Source organism: Emys orbicularis, chromosome 1 (genome assembly GCF_028017835.1).
Source record: "Emys orbicularis isolate rEmyOrb1 chromosome 1, rEmyOrb1.hap1, whole genome shotgun sequence".
NCBI lineage: Eukaryota > Metazoa > Chordata > Testudines > Emydidae > Emys > Emys orbicularis.
The window spans coordinates 141,220,153-141,236,418 of NC_088683.1; the positions used below are offsets into that span (position 1 = coordinate 141,220,153).

Here is a 16,266-nt window from a genome sequence, read left to right on the forward strand (position 1 = left end):
CACTTCATTGCAGTGCTGTAAGATGTAGTACTTTGGACCATTGCAAAAACATTGGTTTTATTAAAGGCATGTTTCTTCTTGCACAGGGATGATATACATTTTGCCCTGCAGAGGGAATGCAGCAGCTACTACATAGATAGGTATAGTCCTGCCTTTGGATTTATACCTGTCCTGCAGGAGATTGCCAATGAATACCATTGAGTTCCTGTTCCAAAAGGCACTACTTTCTTGCAGGAAAGTTAGAATTATAAGTTGCCAAGATTGTAACAAATGTGGTATTTGCTTTAGTCCACCCAAAGGACTGCATACGTGGGCTGCTTCTAGTGACGTGCAGCCTGTTTCTCTTCATAGCACGATTCTAGGGTGAATGCATCATTTCCATTCATATAGCCTCTGAACATCTTGGTTTTCCTCATTTCTGCTTGTCTTGACGCTTTGATTGGCACAGTGGGAAAAGATTCACTAACAGATCACTTTGCTTCCTATTCTCTAGGACTGCCTTAAAGCCTGCCAAGAACAGATAGAGTCGGTGCTAGTAAGCAACCTTAGGCAAGTCCAGCAGCAGCAACAGCAAAGCAATCCTTCTAAGATGGTGGATGAACTGGACCAGGCCAGCACTCCCACAGATGTGAGAGACATCAACCTGTGAGGACATCAGCCCAGACAGTCATGCTTGCTCCCCCTGCTCCCCCCCCTTTTTTTTAGAATGAAATCTTTTTTTTTAATCTGCTCCCACATAGAACGTATTTAAAGCTCTTTTAGATACAAAACAAAACAAAAAAATGAGTAATTTAAAAAAAGCATTTGGTGCCTGTGATGTTCTACAGAAGGGAATCCCATGATATATTTGATAATTGCTGTTTGATTATGTATCGGTGATATTAAGTGCTTATAAAAGCATAAAAAGTAGCTAGATAAATGTAAGCCTGCATTTGTGGGTAGAGTATACTTTTTTGTGCGTGCATTATGACCTAGTGCATACACACCCTTTTTTAAACTTAAGAAAGGAATTGTGTGTGTGATGTTATGGCTTGACTAGATTGCAAAGCAATAGAATTAAGGGGTTAGGGCAAAGTGGGAAAAGATCCCTGAAGTGATTGAACCATTTTGGATGCAGAAGAGATTTGCTGATCTATCACCTCTGTTATTAGTCAGAACTGTTTGTTGGATCTCTGTATGTTAGTTTTGTTTACTCTTGCTGTCTGTGGTAGCTGCTACCTAAGAAAGAAGATGCTTTATTTTGCCAGCCGGAAGAGCAGGTGTTTCTTTCCCCCCCACCACCACTGCTACCTACTTTTCCTCCAGAAATGGTTCATTCTAAACACAGCAGCATCTTTGGCATAAAGCTGATCCTGCTATCCAGCAGTGGTCCAAGCCAAAGTATAGAATGCTTGCATTAGATGGCAGAAATATACAGATTAAAAATGACCTGTCAACAAATCAGACCACCTCAGAACTTTGGATTCCTAGATGCAGTGGATCATCTGTGAAAAAGCATTATATTCATTCACAATGCTAATGCTACACGTCAATGTTAACTTTTGGCAGCTCTTTAGTTTGGTGTAAAGGCAATTAAACGATGCTCTGCCCATCTTCCTTTTTAACATCCTCACTGTGTTAAAGAAGATGTGATTTCCTTTGATCCCCCCTCTCCCTCCAAAAAATACATTTTCCAGATGTTTATAACTTTACTGGTCCACAGTTAGCATTATTATAAACCATTTCATTCGAAAAGCACTTTGAAAATTGTTCCTAAGGGATAAATGAGATGGTTTATGACAATTGTGCTGAGCAAAAAAAAAAAAAAAAAAAAAAAAAAGCAGCAATGCATATAGCTTTTAATAGTCAATATTTTCCAATATCTGATGTACTTCGCTAGTTCTGGTGTTGCTGGAAATTCCAACACCTGCTTCGGATGACATTCCTGTCACAACATTCCGGATGAAAGTCTGACAATTCTGTGTATTGTTCAGTGTCAGAAGGATCTTAACACCACCTGCATGCTTATCTATGGACAATGAAAGAAAATTGCTGGTGCAAAAGACACAAATGGTAAACATCAAGGTGCGTGACTTTGATTTTTATTACAAAGGTGTATTCAGTGTACTTGAATTTATTTTTCCTGCTCCATCTGTAAAGAAGAGGCATTTAGATGGCAAAGGAGATGGGGCAATTTTTTTTTTTTTTTTTTTTGCACAATTGTATTAACAGATTGCAAATATACAGTTTGAAGCTGTTGGATGAAATGTTAATGTTTGCATTTTTTTTAAAGATAAAAATCCAGAAAGAACATGCTACTTTGAAGAATATTTTATGAATGGACTCTGCCATATTTGGCTAGATGAGGGTAGAAAATGGAGTAAGAATCTAAGGGGTTTATTTTGTTTGGTTTTTTTTTTTTTTTTTTTTGCGCTGCTAAGAAGCTATGATTTGTTTCATTCTTATTCACATTAACAGTACTTAGCTGTATTGTTTCACTGAGTGTGCTGCTATTTTATAAACATTTTTATAATATATTATTTTACTGCTTAAATTTCAAATCCTGAAGTAGACGGTTAAGTGCAGATAAGAAGAGTTCTTAGATTTACTGGAAATGCCCTGTACAGTTGTTTTCTAATAGCGTGCTCATGATTTTTTTTATTTTATTTTATTTTATTTTTCTGATCACATCCTGCAAAGACAGTATATTTACCTCAGGTTTACTGGACAAAAAAGGTTCCCATTTTCACAATACCTCACAACTTTACAGTTCTTTCCGCTGGGAGCCTCATGGAATGGTCAATGCAAAAGGCAGCCAAAGCCTGTGTTTTGGTGAGCAAAGCACAGTTGCTTCAGTTGTGTAGGGGAACAGTTGTAGATTGCAGGGACATTGGGCTCCCGTTTGGTCTTAGGTATCCGTTTCATAGTGGAAAAAATACATTAACATGAGGATCTGTTCAGCAAAGATTTCTGCACATATAGGTCTCGATCCTAGAAGCACTTAAGACCTGATTCTCCACTGTATGTCACCTTATGCAGTCATTTGTATTTGTGCAAAATGAGTGTCTTGTGGATATTAAAATGTTACCTCCAACATAAGTAGAAAATTCTGGTTTGGGAGCATTTTACACTTACTTTGCCCCGATGCAAATGATTACTTAAGGTGCTGGACAGTGAGCATTGTACCTTTGCTACCTAGTGTAATGCTTTACTACCATAAGTAATCCCATAGGGCTAGATCGTGACTTTGTGGTTGTCTGCATTGTTACGCTGCCCCTAGAGCAGTCCAGAAAACAGATTATGACCCCAGGAGTCACAGTCCCCTCCTGGTCTCCTCTCTACTTCAAAAAGGGAATAAACTGCACCAGGTCTATACTCAGTGCAGCGTATGCATCACAGTGCACCAGTGCAGCCACATGGCTGGCCACACTGAGGGTGGGGGAGCCAGGGCTCTACCCCTTTCCACCAACCTGCGTAGGGAGGGGGCTGTCCAGCAGTGTGGTGCCTGCTTCCTTGCCCACAATGCTGCCTGACATACTGCTAGTTAGCCATGCCATGATTTGGCATAGAGAAATCAATGGGCCTACTTGTGGTAGTAAGCACTCTGCTCAGTAGTGTTAGTGGAATCAGGCCCTTAATTTACAGTGGATTTAGAAATCATCAGCCCAGTACTTTTGTAATCCTCAAAGGGAGTTTTCCCTGAGTATGGACTACAGGATTAGGCCCACAGTCTTCTCTCAGTGGCTGGGTATCAAAAGACAAAATAAATGGTCTTAAAGTAATACTGCTAGGCTTTTTGAGCCCCAGATTTTACATGCTTTTAACACTGCATATTATAATAAAAACCACCTTTTTGTTAGGGCTATGTTAAGTATTCTCAATGAAAACCGAAAACATAGGTCCAATTCCCACAAATTCCTTTGGATGGCACTCCATGCAATTTCAGCTGTCTCTGTCCATGCAAAGGTGTTGGCAGCATCAGGCCCTGAGATATTTGAGATTTTTGTATTTTGTTTCAATTTTCTGAAATCAGTCCAATTTGGCAAAACAGCCAAAGTCCTGCAAAATGTTAGGTATTTTGCTTAAAAAGATAGAGGAAGTGAAAACAGTAAAATTTTCACTCTGAAATGGCCATATAATTAAACAGAAACCTTGACATTTTCCAAATTGTGGAATTTTGTTCTTACAAAAATAAACATTTTCACATTAAAAACATGAAATTTTGCAGGTTCTAGTACAAAAAACTCATATTATGAAAAAAAAAACATGGAAAGTGAGATTATGGAGCCACAAAATAACTTCTTTTTTGTGGCAAAATTTTGCCCCCCAAAAATCTGCACAGCCCTCCTCCTTATAAGATCTTATTGTGACATATAGTACCTTTCATATGGGCGTATACCAAAGTGATTTATGGACTGGGCCAAGTTCTGTGCTGACTTGTGCCCCTTAAAACACCCTTTATTTTAGTGGAACTGTACATGTGTAAGTCAGAGTCGTATTTGGCCACTGTGTTTATGGAGATGACTTCACCTACTTCTGGTCTGGAACACAGCAGTCATGTGCCATCAGCACTAAACAACTGTTTGTAGAATTGAAACTGCAAGGAGAATGTACACCAGCAGAATGGAATGTAATTACCCACACTGAAATGTGGCCAGGACAGCAGGGTTAAGAATCGTGAAAAATATCATAGGACTTTTAACAACCACAATGGTCAGGACTTTGGTTTTCATTTCATTAAAAAAATAGCACTTTCCCAAGCACAGTTACTTCTACCACCATGCTAGGCATTGACTCGCTATGGACTCAGAAGGAAGAGTGTGCTGTCTGCTGAATCACTAGCACCAGTTCCTGCAGTACATACATTTTCCTTGAAAGGTTCATCATTAAGGTCTCTCTCCTGCAATCAGATCTGTGCAGGCAGTCTCTTGCACCCATGTAGAGCCCTATAGACTTCTGTGGAACTCAGTGCAGGCACTGAAGTCCATTTGTGCTGATCTGATTACAGGAGTGAGATGTAAGTGTGAAATTCACTATGTTATGGAGGGCTAACTGCCATTCTATACCCCTGTGTACTGCAGAGGGGAGTCTTCTCATCATCTTGGAATAGGCCAGCTTGGAGAGAGTTCTGGGGATGGGAAAGTGAATACACAGATTCGTTTCCAAAAAGGATGTGGAGAAGCTACATAGGAGCTTTTGACCTGTCAGTAGATTAGGGATGAATTTAATTCCCCTCACTCCATGTGTGCGCCCTGCATATAGCACGATTACTCAGGCATTATGCAGTGATGGGTGAATTTCACCCTAAAGAACCTGGTGGATTATAACTCAGAGCCTTATCCTGCAAACACCTATGCATGTGAGAACTTCACCCTTATGAGTACTCCCATTGACAAAGGGATTACTGTAAAATTAGTCAGGTGTATATGTGTTTGTTGAATCCAATCCTCGTATTACCATGTAAGGTTTGGTTTTTTTGTTTGTACCTTAGTATACCTTTTAAAACTGCCTCTGAGCATGATATAGTTAAATAACGTAGTTCTTTATTTTGTATAAAGCCGACACATAAAAAGTACAGTTGGAGCCCGCATGCACAATTTATTTCATAGGACCTACACTGTGTGCAGTCATTTTTAACAAATACATTTGATGCTGCAGTGGTGTAGTAAAAAATAAACAATTACTATGTGGTTAGAATCAAGAGGGCATTTACTATTATAATACACAGCACTCAAAGTATGTAAAATCTGGGTCCTAACAACTTGACAATATCACTTAAAATGAAAACTATTGTATGTTTTGCACAATTTTCATTTCAAACTGAGGACAAGAAAGACAAAATTGGTTCGGTGTTTTTTTTTTGTCTGGCATCAAAAACTGCTATCTCAAAGCACCAGTGTGTGATTTTTTTCAAATACCATAATCCAGCCTTCTTCTCTACAACCCACTTTGAAAAAAGTGCCTTGCAGATTGTACCTTCCCAGATCTTTGATATAGTATGGCAAATATTTGTCTTTTTAGTGGAATATTTGGTTTATCTATCTATCTTAGGTACTTATATGGTCCCCATCACTATAGTATCTGAGTGCCTCACAATCTTTAATGTATACATGCTCCTAATACCCCAGTGTGGTAGGGAAGTGCTATTATCCCAACCTAATGCTGCTGGTCTTTGCTTGAATAATTGGACAGCTCAAAAGGTCCCAGCAACTCACCCGGCCACTGGATTTTTTCCACTATGTGTATTTCCATGTTATCATGTACCTCAGAAATCACTCTCAGTTGCACAGTATCTGTTCTCAAACTTTTTTTTTTTTTTGCTTTAATGAGTGTGATGCCATATCAAGTCAAAGTTATCCTCTCACAATGTGCTCTTTAAGAGGTGTGGATGTTTATATGGTCAGGGGATGCTAGAGAGTGCGGTAGTAGACATGATCAGTGTAAACAAAAAGTATTTAGAAAGTATGTGAGATTGTTTTTTGAGGGATAAGATTCTGATAAAGTGTAGTCTCGATTACCTTTTAAAAGGTCGTCTCTGTTCAGTGTTAAGTCATTTTTATTAATAACCTGTTGTTTTGACTAGTTTAAAGATGGTTTTAAGAAATGTGTTTTGGCGGGATTAGGTATGCTGTATGGACAATAAACTCACCTTGACCTGAACTGCCTGTCCTGTTTTTAGTCGTTCAGCATGAAAATCCTGTAAAAAGAGGTGCATTTCTAGAGCCCAGTACTCTTTTCATAAATTGTTCTCCACAGCAAAGCAACGTATGTAGGTAAACTGTACATGTAAAATGCCTCCCCATATTTAACTGTGTCATGGTAAAATAGACCTACTTTAAAAGTTAACTTGTTGGTCAAGACTTACAGCCACACTCTGGTATGTTTCTCTCATGGAAAGCTCCTGTAGTATTTGATAGAGTTAAAACCAGTAAAAAAAAAGTGGGTTTTAAGAGTTCTTTGGGGTCTACAGAAATTTTTCTAAAAATGTATGTAATTTATTGGAGAAAGAAATCCTTTCTGTATGTTTTCCAAACCAGCCTATAGAATTCTATCTATAGCAGTTTATTTAATTCTCTATTCATTTATATAGGATGTTTTTAAAAAACAAAAAAAACTACAGAAAAATTAAGTTCTATTAGACTTTTCCATAAGTGTTGTGCAAAACTTGGAAGAAAAAAAAGGCTTTGTGTTGGACAAAGACATGGAGAATTTGAGGAGAAATGGACTTCCATGCAACAAATCTCCTATTTCAGACTTCGGGCAGGAGAAGTGACCACAACCTTCTGAGGTTCCACCACTTCCTTCACACTCACGTGCAGGGTTTTAAGCTCATGGATACGTACTGTAAGCTGACCATTCCTTCCCATTCACTTGCGTGGCGTGACCACAGTGCCCCTTCTCCCCCATTCCACAGTGCCGTATAAAGAGACACTGCAAAGACTTAATGATCTCTGTGTGGCCTTTACACTGCCTATTCAGTAAAAACAGCAGGCCAAATTATCTGCTGGCATACCTTCATTGACTTCACTAGAGTTACACCTGCTAATGGCAGGAGTGAATTCGGCTCAGCATTTCAGGTCTTGTGTGCCCATAAGGAGGACCAAGATTCACTACTAAATGAGGAACCACTTGTGACGGGATCCCTGGGGTACAGCCTGGAACTGTAGGCCCCCTTAACTCTCCAACTTGGGCTATATCTCACAATGCTTTGCCAGTGACAAAACCCTTCCAGGCGCTGTTATCACTCAGCCACCAGCATGCAGAGTCACACCCAACTAAATTGCATGAATGCTCTCCAAGCCACTCATGAACTATACACAGGGAAACAAATCTCCCAAGCCCCCAGCCTTGCACCCCAGAAATATACCATCTTACACTGCTCAAGACCGTTTCTTGAACAGTGCAAGCTCATTCATTAGCTTGCCACTTTGTCAAAGGAAAGTGGACATGCACCAGCCTTTGTAATCTGAGCAGATTCCCCAAGCACTTTAGACAAACTCACTGGTAAAGATAAAACATTAAATTAATTTTATTAACTACAGAAAGACAGATTTTAAGTGATTATAAGTGGTAGGCAGGTCAGAGGTAGTTACCGTAGGAAAATAAAAAGTAAACACGCATTCTAAATCCTAAACTTTTAGACTAAGCAAGAGTTGAATCAAACAGCGTTTTTGACCCCACTGGATGTTGCAGGTAGGTTACAGTTCTTAATACACGGGCAGAATTTCCTTCTCAGTCTGGGACCAGTCTCAGTTCAAAGTCTTTGTCTTCCCAGTATCCTTGTTGCCTTCAGCATAGGTGGGGGAGGAGAAAGATGATCTCATGATGCCACTGCGCCTTATTTTATACTTTCAATCCATGTCCCTGGAAAGATCCATGTCCTGGTGGGCCTTGCTGAGTCACAGAGTGGAGCAATCCTCATTGTGTGGTGCACAACTGTCTCTTAGGCCTTGTCTACACTACAAAGTTTTGTCTGCAAAAGTTATGCCACTTTAATTAAAGCACTTTAACTAAAACCGCTGTTGCATGTCCACACTATGCTCCTCATGTCGGTGGAGCGCATCCACACTAGCAGCTCTTGCATCGACACAGAGCAGTGCACTGTGGGTAGCTATTCTACTATGCAGCTGGCCTCAGGGTGCTTTGGGAAGGGTTTGCAATGCCTCATGGGGAATGTATAGTGTCACATGATGCAGGTTTCTCGAGAGTGGTGGTGGGGGATGGGGATGGGATAGCAGGCTGACCGACCTATCCTGAGACATCAGCCCCTAGCTCTGCTCTGCACAGCAGACTCTCCCCCCATCCTGGTAGAAGCAATTCGCTCTACCTGCCTGCCTGGGTTTTGCCACCAAAAGTAGCTTTGTAGTGTGTACGCCTAGACTGTTTTGTCAGCAAAAGGCAGCTTTTGCCAACAAAACTTTGTAGTATAGAAAAGGCCTTACTGAACTGTAGATCTCTTGTTTACAATTCCCCTGCTGGTCATGGATTTTTTAACGCCTGCCTGGGTGTGGGTCACCTCCTTTGTTGTCACCGCAGAACTAGCAGTGGGGGACTTCCAAACTCACAACATATTTCAATAACCATATAGCAACATCTCATAACTTCATATTACACTAATGATATACACATTTTGACAGAACAATGAGTTTCAGCAGATCATGACCTTTCGTATGGTATCTTACATGGCATGCTTTGTTAGAAGTATCACAACTATATACGAATGATGAATATGGGGGTTACAGGATGCTACTTTGAGGTACAGTGTCACACCACTATAAAGAGATCTTTTGCAGGGGCGGCTCCAGGCACCAGCTCAAGGCACTCGGAATCACAGAAATGTAGGACTGGAAGGGACCACAGTAGGACATCTAGTCCAGTTTCCTGCACTCAAATAGGACTGAATATTATCTAGACCATCCTGACAGATGTTTGTCTAACATGTTCTTAAAAACCTTAAACAACAGAAATTCCACAACCTCCCTACATAATTTGTTCTAGTGCTTACCTACCCTCACAAATAGGAAATTTTTCCTAATGTCTAACCTAAATTTCCCTTGCTGCAATTTAAGCCCATTATCACCCTCCTTTTTATAACAATCTTGTACTTACTTGAAGACTGTTATCATGTCCCCCACAGTCTTCTCTTTTATAGACTAAACAAACCAAATGTTTTCAATCTTTCCTCACATTTTCTAGACCTATACTCATTTTTGTTGTTCTCCTCTAGACCTTCTCCAATTTGTCCACATCTTTCCTAAACTGTGGTGCCCAGAAATGGACACAGTACTCCACTTGAGGTCTTATCAGTGCTGAGATGACTGGAAGAATTACTTCTTGTGTCTAGTGTACAACACTCCTGCTAATACAACCCAGAATAACGTTTGCTTTTTTTGCAACGGTGTTATATTGTTGACTCATATTTAGTTTGTGATCCACTGTAACCCCCAGATCCTTTTCTACCGTACTTCTTCCTACGCAGTCATTTCCCATTTTGTATTTGTGCAATTGATTATTTCTTCCTAAGTGCAGTACTTTGCATTTGTCTTATTGAACTTCATCCTTTTTATTTCAGACCGTTTCTCCAGTTTGTCAAGATCATTTGAATTCTCATTCTGTCCTCAAAAGCACTGCAACCCCTCCTAGCTTAGTGTCGTCTTCAAACTTTATAAGTGTACTCTCTATGTCATTATCCAAATCATTTATGAAGATATTGAGTAGAATCGGACCCAGGACAGATCCCTGTGGGACCCCACTCCATATGCCCTTCCATCTTGACTGAAGCATTGATTACTATTCTCTGAATACGGTTTTCCAAGTAGTTGGATCCACTTTACAATGTGTTGGTCTAGGCTACATTTCCGTAGTTTGCTTATGAGAAGGTCATGTGAGACAGTACCAAAAGCCTTAGTAAAGGCATGATATAGCACATCTACTGCTCCCCGCATCCACAAGTTTGTTACCCTATCAAAGGATATTAGGTTGGTTCTTGACAAATCCATGTTAACTGTTACTTATAACCTTATTTTCTTCCAGGTGTTTACAGACTTGATTGATTATTTGCTTCATTCTTTCCAGGTACCAAAGTTAAGCTGACTGGTCTATAATTCCTTGAGTTGTCCTTATTCCCCTTTTTCTAGCTAGCTACTATGCCCTTTTCCAGTCCTCTGGGATCTCTCCTGTCCTCCACAAGTTCTCAAAGATAATAGCTAAGAGCTCAGAGATCTCTTCAGCATGGTCCTTATGTATTCTAGGATGTATTTTGTCAGGCCCTGCCGACTTGAACACATCTAACTTGTCTAAGGCCTTGTCTACACTGCTCACTAACTAACAAAAAACACCCCCCTGAGCGATGCAAGTTTCAGTGCTCTAAAGTGGCAGTGTAGACAGTGCACCAGCGCTGGGAGCCGCAATCCCAGCGCTGGTAACTACTCCCCTCGTGGGCGTGGCTTTTTTACAGCGCTGGGAGACCTTGCTTTCTCCACCTTCTGTAATAAAAAGTTGTCTCCAATGGATTCCAAGAACTTGCTGGATAATCTGTGCCCTGCTGTATTATTTTCCCAACAGATGTCTGGGTAGTTGAAGTCCCCTATCACCATCAAGTCCTGTGCTTTGGATGATTTTGTTAGTTATTTAAAAAAAGTTTCATCCATCTTTCTGGTTAGGTGGTCGATAATAGAACCATACCATGACATCACCCTTGTTTTTTAACCCTTTTATCCTTACCCAGAGATTTTCAACAGGTCTGCTTTACACTTCTATCTCGACATCAGTGCAAGTGTATACATCTTGATATACTAGAAAACACTGCTCCCTTTTCCCCCTGCCTGTTCTTCCTCAACAAGCTGTATCCTTCTATACCAGCATTCCAGTCATGTGAATTATCCCACCAAGTCTCTGTGATGCCAATTATATCATAATTGTGATTATTCATTAGTATATCCAGTTCTTCCTGTTTATTCCCCAGACTGCTGGCATTAGTATACAAACATCTAAGATGTTCATTAGATTTAGCCTCTATATTCCCTCTTGTCTCTTTTTGTCCATGATGCGATTGCCTGTGTTCCCCCCAGATTCTGATCCTTCATCCAGATCTACATGTTCTGGACTTATCTGTGGGCTTTTGTCTTCTGCCCCCATCCAGCCTATTTTAAAACCCGCCTCACTAGGTTAGCCAGTCTCTATCTGAAGATATTCTTTCCCTTCTTTCAGAGGTGGACCCCATCTCTGTTCAGCAGGCCTTCTCAGAACAGCATCCCATGGTTGATAGTATTTTTCTAAACGGAATAGAATTGTAATTCATATTGGTTCGTTTTAACACTGGTGGCTTTTTATAGGGAACAGGAAAACAATAACCTTCCAGTGTCATACAGATGATAGACTGAAGTTGAAAAAACAACGAGGAGTACTTGTGGCACCTTATAGACTAACAAATTTATTTGGGCATAAGTGTTCATGGGCTAAAACCCACTTCATTAGATTTTAGCCCACGAAAGCGTATGCCCAAATAATATTATTAGTCTATAAGGTGCCACAAGTACTCCTCGTTGTTTTTGCTGATACAGACTAACACGGCTACCACTCTGAAACCTGAAGTTGAAAAGATTCTGTGCATATTTCATTGTAAGCCACTAGGTGGTAGTAGTGTGACTCAGTACCAAGTTCAGATTGTGAGGAAGAGAAAAGAGAAAAAACCTAAATCCACCGTAGTAGTAAATATTGTAATTATAATGTGTGGAAAAGTGACACACCAAGCTGTGACGCCTTGGGGTTTAACCCAGACCAGCAAGGGGTTGTGTCACCACCTGCCCTGCAACTCTGGGTGCCTTCAATGCTATGCTGCTCTGGCTCACAGCCTGGACACCAACACCCAACCTTACAAGCATGCAGGTATCATCACCCTAACTTCCACTGCCCAGTTACTTTTTACAGAGGGACTCCAACACCCTCCCAGTCCTGAATTTCCCCAGAACTTCTGCCAGTGTTACAATCTGCTGGGGTTCCCAGAACTGTGAATTACTTTGTTCTTCCTTGCAACCTCAGCAAGCAATTGTTTTTGCTACTGCTAAACTGTGTGACAACTCCCTGACACACCAGCTTGTCTGCCTTGCCAGCCAACTCTTCTGGGCTCTACCAGTCCAAACCTTGCTTGCAGGTAACAAATAGTGAACCCAAATTCACAAGTTCCCAAGAGGCACCCCTGCAGTGTCCAGCCCTCTTCAGGAGCACTCACAGAAGTTAGTAATTTCATTGCTCCGATAGAGAGACAATACAGCTAATTAATTTAACGGGGGGTTGACAAACTCTTATTTCAATCACAGCATTGAATTAGTTTGTAGTAAAAGTAAAACAAGTTTATTAAACAAAAAGTCATAGTTTTAAGTGATAACAAGTACAGGGAATAAAGACAGAAAGGGTTACAAGCCACACCAAAAAAAAAAGTAAAAATACATTTCTAAAACTAAAGCCTAATTTTAGCAAGCTACAATCTTTGCCTAGGCAGGTTTCTCACCTATATTCAGTTCCAAGAGATTTCTACCCCCCTTAGTTGAAGAACCATTTTGTGATTTCAAGCACTCTGATCCCTTGAATCCCTCAAGTGATGGACAACTATGGGGTTCTCTTCCATTCTTTTTATAGTCCAGTAAACCTCTGAAATGTATTCCTTGAAAAGTACGCCCAGACAAAGCATCTCTCTCCTGCTGGAGTGGAGACCCCATGCTGTCTTCTCCACTGCTGGTTAGCTTGATATCTTTGTTTATCTTATATGTAAATTTACTTTCATTGTCTCCGTCTAATGACCAGGCTGGTCAGACAAGCAAATACACATTCCTTTGTCTAGGGCAGACTGAGCTTATTCTTTGCTTGCCAAACACATTTTAAGAACATAATTCAAGCAAATACTTATAACTCTTTGTACACACCCTGTAGATAAATCTCACAAGAATATTACTGATCAGTGAGTAGTTAGTTTTCAATGATCCAGGCCAGCTTTTGGGTATATCATGATAACAATGTTAGGTGTAGTGAGTTTGTCAGGCCTGACAAGAGTTGCTGACACAGAGTAGCGAACTACCAATGGGTTTCTGTGTCAGACAAGCTAATAAGGAAAGTTGTTGAGTTTTTTTTAACATACGATACTAAATCAAAACTAATTAAAAAATTAGAAGGTGTCCCTCATTTACTTAGAATATTTTTTCAAGCTCTTAATATGTAGATGGCCTTTGTTCCCACACTTTCATAAAATCCTTGGGGAAATACTGCCCTTCACTTCCAAGCATAAACCGTTCCCATCTAAATAAAGAATAAGAAAAAAGAATAATTTCCATTACTAAATTAATCATAGACATTATAAAAGACTTACAAAATCTCATGATCCAGCCATTGAGGAAAATGAAGGACTGTTCCCTATCATAATTTCCAATGCTCTGTCCAGTTAACAGTGGTTTTAAATAGCAATGGGGTTTCAACTACCTTCCTACATGTCTAATAGATTTCACATTTACAAAATGTTTCAGATATTTGTCTTAAATATAATTTTCTCAATTTCATCCCATTATTCCTAATTAAAGCTCCCTGGATCACCTTCATTACCCTAAACAATTTCCCCCCTTCCTTGTTTTATACACCCTTCAAATACATATCAGCCGTTATCATATTCTACCCCATAGTTGTCATTTGGCTAAAATCCCATATTTAGTTTACTCAAAAGTCAATTATTCCAATCCTTTTGTATTTTTTGTTGGCATCGCTTTCTCTGCTCAGATGAATGTTTTATGCTGTAGGAATTATTTTGGGGGAGTCCTATAGTCTGTGCAATACAGGAGGTCAAACTAGATGATCACAATGTTCCCTTTTGGCCTTAGAATCTATGAATCTATACATGCAATCAGCATTTATTTTGTCTCTTTGCTTTGCATTGGTTTTTTTTGCGGTTCATTAATAAAAGGAGATGGCCTGACAATATTGGAGAAAAAATCCCTCTGTTTATCCACAGAACAGGTTCAGCATAGGCAACAACAGTGCAAGCTTCAATGTACGCTGTCCTCCCACCTATGTGCCTCAACTGGGACCCAAAGAGACAACCTCTAGGCAAGAAAATAGAGTTTGTGGTTTATTTAGCTCTTGTCCTTGGCTGCTAGTTTGTTTGTCATCTTTACTACAAATAACTGACCTGGCCTTGCAAGCTTCAGTGCATGGAGCATCCATTGACATTCATGGGAACTGTGCAGATAGAGGTATGCACCCTTTGTTTCATTTGATGGTCATTTTGCCTTCTATGCCCCACTCCTCCTCTCTTCTGTTTCACAAAAATGATAATAGTTACTGAGCAAAGGTGGCCCAAAGAGTTCTACAAATTGGCCAGTAACCTACCACACCTTCAGTACAGAGAAGACAGCCCCCAAAGGCAATGGATGCCAAAACATAATATCCCATCTAGATCCAAGCATCCAAGCTGCATTGAATAATTCTCCAAAGGCCTATTGAAGAGGAGAGTGGCAACAATCTGCCCTATTTTATGGACAATAGGCACAGCCTTTGGGCTTCTGTCACACAATGCTAATGTGACACCATTGGTTAGTTCTTTGTAATTTCTGTTCACTTTCACTTGAATACAATTTGCCTATCACAGCTATTGCCCTGGCCAAGCACCCCCCCCAGGTTTCCAGTGTCACTTCTGAGCATAATGTTGTTGACTCACAATTTTATCACGAGTCTTATGTAATTTGGCATATTTATGAAAGACCCACGTCCTGAAGTCATCTGATTACATGAAAAAAGCAGTGGACAAATAAAAAGAAATCAGAATTTATTATTTTTAAACTCTTAATTTTTGAGCCAATCTCATAATTTCTGGATTCTGATTTATATTTTCGAATGCTAAGGATAGACAATCAATCTTAAGCATGTAATTATTTTACGCACACCCTAAGCTAAATATTCAGAAGGTAAAGATCTCTTGCAGTCTCAAAAACATACTTGTACGTCTGATAACTAAGGCATCAATGATGGTGCGATGACCCGTGATGCAGCTGTGGTGAACTTCAGACTATGTCACATATCCTTGACGAGTGCCCACTGACTTATTTCAATGGCAGGCTACCAGCTCTCCACCTGACTGATGCCATCAAATGGCTGAGCACTCTGTGTATATGCTAACATATACGCCTGAGAAATGGTCACTTGGGAAAGCCGGGTGTGCAACTGTGCTCCTAGGCACCTGCTTGTGACTGTCTTGAGTTTTCGCACATGCAACAACTCTTTGTCCATGAGCCAAGGAGTGTTCATGCACAAACAAGTGTTTATGCACATTCAAATGAGTTTTGCACATAGCCATTTTGCATTAAGCATACAGGAGTTGGGGGGGGGGGGGATCCGTTGCATACGAAAGCTAAACGTGTTTCCACGGGCAAATGGGTTTCCACAAATATTAGTGAGCTGGTTTTCCACGGGGTAAATGAGTAGTTTTTCTTAACGTGCAGGTGGGTGGTTTTTTCATACACCAAGGAGTGCTTGCTGCACACAGGGTCGTTTTGACAGTTGGCACAGGTGTGTAACCCCGGAGACTAGGCTTGGGCCTGCTGCCTTTGATAACCACCGAGCTCTCAGGCGTGACGTTTAGCAGCAGCAGCAGGGGCGGTTTCACCCCGCCCCCACCCCGCCTCCTCGGCGGCGAACAACAGTTTCCACGCTCACAGCAGGCACCGTTTACTGCAGCAGCGGCGCCAACCTCCGCCTGCCCGCGCCCGCGCCCGCGCCCGCTCTCCTCCTGGGGGCTCTGCGCCTGCG

General features: G+C 40.6%; 1 protein-coding gene across 1 annotated transcript in view; it reads left to right on the plus strand.

Annotated features, from left to right (window-relative positions):
• The window catches only part of CCND2 (cyclin D2), a 62,108-nt gene extending 60,313 nt beyond the window's left edge, over positions 1–1,795 (plus strand). The window contains exon 5 of the mRNA XM_065415269.1: positions 494–1,795. Within this exon, the coding sequence (XP_065271341.1) occupies positions 494–649 (156 nt within the window). The 3' untranslated portion in view covers positions 650–1,795. The remainder of the gene's footprint in view (positions 1–493) is intronic.
• Positions 1,796–16,266: the final 14,471 nt, after the last annotated feature.